The sequence below is a fragment of the Etheostoma cragini genome, chromosome 7, assembly GCF_013103735.1.
Source record: "Etheostoma cragini isolate CJK2018 chromosome 7, CSU_Ecrag_1.0, whole genome shotgun sequence".
NCBI classification, from domain to species: domain Eukaryota; kingdom Metazoa; phylum Chordata; class Actinopteri; order Perciformes; family Percidae; genus Etheostoma; species Etheostoma cragini.
Genome location: NC_048413.1, coordinates 26,037,094 through 26,040,738, shown reverse-complemented (window position 1 = coordinate 26,040,738; position 3,645 = coordinate 26,037,094). Strand labels below are relative to the sequence as shown.

The following is a 3,645-nucleotide window of genomic DNA, read 5'->3' as shown; positions in this document are numbered from 1 at the left end:
GATTTTGTGTAAAGCACTTTGAATTGCCCTGTTGCTGAAATGTGCTATACAAATAAAGCTGCCTTGCCTTGCCTAAAGGCTGGACTACAATAAAGCTGTTGGGAGCAGTTTGTGAACAGTATTTTTTGTTGGAGATGGTAAGTCTCTTTGGAGGGGGGGGGGGGACTTTGGGCTTTTTCACTTTGTAAACCTATAACATGCGCAAAAAAATACATAACAATATAGGAAAGGGAAAAAAGCAAAACGCATAATATGAGCACTTAAAAGCCAATGTTACAACAAAAAAGGGCTCATTTGAAGTGTTTGCAGCTGGGTAAATAAAGTGTCTACTTCAGCAGCCCAGGGTTTCACTGTCAGAACAAAATCATGGAAACATAGAGCTGTTGGGCCGGGCGACCTCTGGCTCACTCAGTAAGAGCACGCGCCCCATGAAGGCCCCATGGAGGTCGAATCCGACCTGCGGCCCTTTGCTGCGTGTCATCCCCCCGTCTCTCTCCCACCTTTCATTTCCACCCACTGTCACGATCTAATTAATGGAAAAAAATGCTCCAAAATATACTATTTAAAAAGGAAAAGAGCTGTTGGGCAGGTTGTTCTGTTTCAGCTCGTGGGAGACTGTACTTGTTGCTCACTAAGCAACACGATGACAGAGAGGTGCCGATAATGGCTCTCTGGATTTGTTGTGTGAGCCTCCTCTTCAGGTGCAGCAGCAGCGTGTTTGACAGCTCTGGCGAAAGTTATGTTCGAGTTGTTGCTTTCATCCAGCTTTTCTAATTTGATGATTCACATAAAAAGCATTCGGATCGAGACATGCAGTTATAATAGTAGTGTTTATCTTTTCAGGAATAGCTCAAGACCATGGGAAGCTACGTTAATTACCAGTCTCGAACCACATCTTTGGTACATTAGGTCGGCCTACACAACCGTTCAGAACAAGGTATTTAAATGAATCTATGTGCAGCAGAGCGAGAGGTGGAACATGGTTTTAGCAAACTATTTGAAGATTAAGTGACACTCTCTTTTCAATGGTCAGCCATTAACTAACGAAATGAATTTAGGTCTAGTTAAAAGCCAAACACAACAGCGCCGCTCTGTGGCTGGAAATGATCAGGAATAGACAAACAAAATCATTAATCGCAATTATTTGTATGACAGTTCATTATAAAAAATGTCATGACCGTGACAGCCCTACCTGTGAGGTACATTCTGTCTGAAACCTAGCTTCCCTCTGTTTAAAGCTTTTTAGTAGCATTTTAAATGAGGATGTGGTTACATACAGTCTGGTAAACAGGGAAATAGGCCTGCACGATTAATCGTTACAAAAACGCGATCTCAATTCCCCTACAATTTACAATATCATTTTTAAATAACTTTGATTTAACAAGCAGACTGCATCACAAACGCTTCTACTTTCTGCTGTGAGTTTTAAACATAGACTGTATAAAACAGGTTTTAATGCTCTCCCTTCTCTTCATTGGAGCATCTTTGTTTACAGGCCTGTGCTGATGAGCAATGTGCTGTAGGTGTCATAGGTGCCTGGGTCTGGGTCTGGGTCTGGGTCTGTCCCAGGTTTCTGCCTAAAAGGAAGTTTTTCCTCGCCACTGTCGCACTGTTGCTTGCTCTGGAGGAAACTACTAGAACTGTTAGGTCCTGGTAAATTCTGGAGTGTGGTCTAGACCTACTCTATCTGTAAAGAGTTTCTATAAAGTATATTATAAATAAAATTGCATTGAAATTGAATTGAATAATAAAATCTATGTGTGGTACTGCCAATTATTTTTTTTATAGAGAGAATCGTAATATCAATTCTAAGCAAAATAATTGTGATTCATATTTTTCCCCAAATTGTGCAGGCCTGCTTTTAACTGTAGTTTCAGTCTGTCAACATAACCTGTTTTTGTTGTTGTTGTTTTTTACAAAATTACTGTAGTGATGAGAGTAGAAAAACAACAACACATAAGCAAGACAACAAGAACTTGAGTGTAGAAAAGCACCATTCTGTCAAACAGGACAATCACCTGCATTTTCCTTTGCTTGATATAGGCCGGCTCAGCATAACCACAGAAGAAGCGTTTGTAGTGCGCCCCCATCAGGCCAGGCAGAGAACGCAGCAGCAACTAGAGAGAGACAAAGACACCATCTTATTCCTCAAAATGTATTCACACGTCCATCTGACAAGAGATTTACACTGACAAAGAAACAAATGGACTCGTGGGAAAAATATTTGATAGAGGGAATGAACCCACACACACACACACAGACACACACACACACAGAAAAAAAACATCAAAACTTTAAAAAAAAAACATCAAAAAGTAATTAAAAAAAATGAAAATAATGTAAAACTTTGAAAAAACAACATCGACAAAAGCATCGGTTAAAAGTCATAAAAAGGGTTGAAAACTAAAATATATCAAAATAGACAGAAACATTAAAAGCATCTAAAATGTAAAAAAAGGCCTAAAACCTGGACAAAAGCACAACTCTAACAACTCAATTCTTGATTGGCCAACAGCACATTCAAATCAAGCGTTCTCCAATTGGGGCAAGAGAAAAATGTATTACAATTTATTTATGATACATAAATGCCAGAATGGGCAAGTGGGGTGTTGTATTTACTTGCCCAAAGTGGCGTTTTACTTGCCCCGGACCATTGGGCAACCCTTAGTGTTGAACTCTGCTTTTATTTAACCCGAATCACTCACACCGACCTGTATGTGGCAGAGGGCGGTGAACCTCATCTCCGTGGATACGCTGCCGCAGGTGGCCAGCAGGGGTGCGCGTACTCGCTCCAGTGCCGCCAGATTGACAGCGGGCAGGCCGGAGCAGAGCCCGAGGAAGAGGCTGAGGGTGGCCGCCATGACTGGGGGGTGGGGGCTGACCAGGGACGCGTCCAGCAGGGACAGGATGTCAAACAGCTCGTCCTCCGACTGAGGGTGGTAGCGCTGGAGGATCCTCAGCACCTCACACTGACCCCAAACGTCAGATTCCTTCAACCTGGGAACACACGCACACACACGCACACACACACGCACGCACACACACACGCACGCACACAAATGAATAGGCTTCCTAATACAAAGTATTTTTAGAATTTGGATTGGGCCTTACCAAAAAAAAAAAATCTTCACGATATAAGGAAAATATGCGATAACGTTGAATATCGCAATAACGATGCTACTTATAATAAATAATAAGATAAATAATTAATAAATTAAATTAACAGATATTGTTATTGTGCTCAGTTCTGCTGCTTTCAGTATTCTGCTAAAATACAACACACTGCCTATTGAATTTAAAATAAATCAAAGGAAACAAAACTGAACATTAAATTAAATGAAATTGAGTGCCGCCATGCATCCTTTCTCACAAATTCCACGCTGTCCAGACCAATAACTCTACTTAAAGAGACTTTGTTCTTTGAACCGTTTTCATTCGGTGATGTGGTTCTCTGATGCTCTAACCTAGGGTTTCTCAAATAGGGGGTACACGTACCCCTGGGGGTACTTTGGAGTACTGCAGGGGGTACGGGATCTTTTTGCAAAATGTTCAATGAAAAATATGTCATGCATAATTACGAAAATAATACTACTATAATAATGAATGAATTATTGATGGATAATTGATGGATTCTTAATGTTTAAA

The 3,645-nt window shown here is 40.8% G+C and overlaps 1 protein-coding gene across 1 annotated transcript in view; it reads right to left on the bottom strand.

Moving 5' to 3' along the window:
• The window catches only part of ap4b1 (adaptor related protein complex 4 subunit beta 1), a 19,662-nt gene that overhangs the window by 9,999 nt on the left and 6,018 nt on the right, over positions 1-3,645 (bottom strand). The window contains exons 4-5 of the mRNA XM_034877779.1: positions 2,712-3,008; positions 2,019-2,117 (exon numbers count right to left, since the gene is read on the bottom strand). Of these exons, the coding sequence (XP_034733670.1) occupies positions 2,019-2,117; positions 2,712-3,008 (396 nt within the window). The remainder of the gene's footprint in view (positions 1-2,018; positions 2,118-2,711; positions 3,009-3,645) is intronic.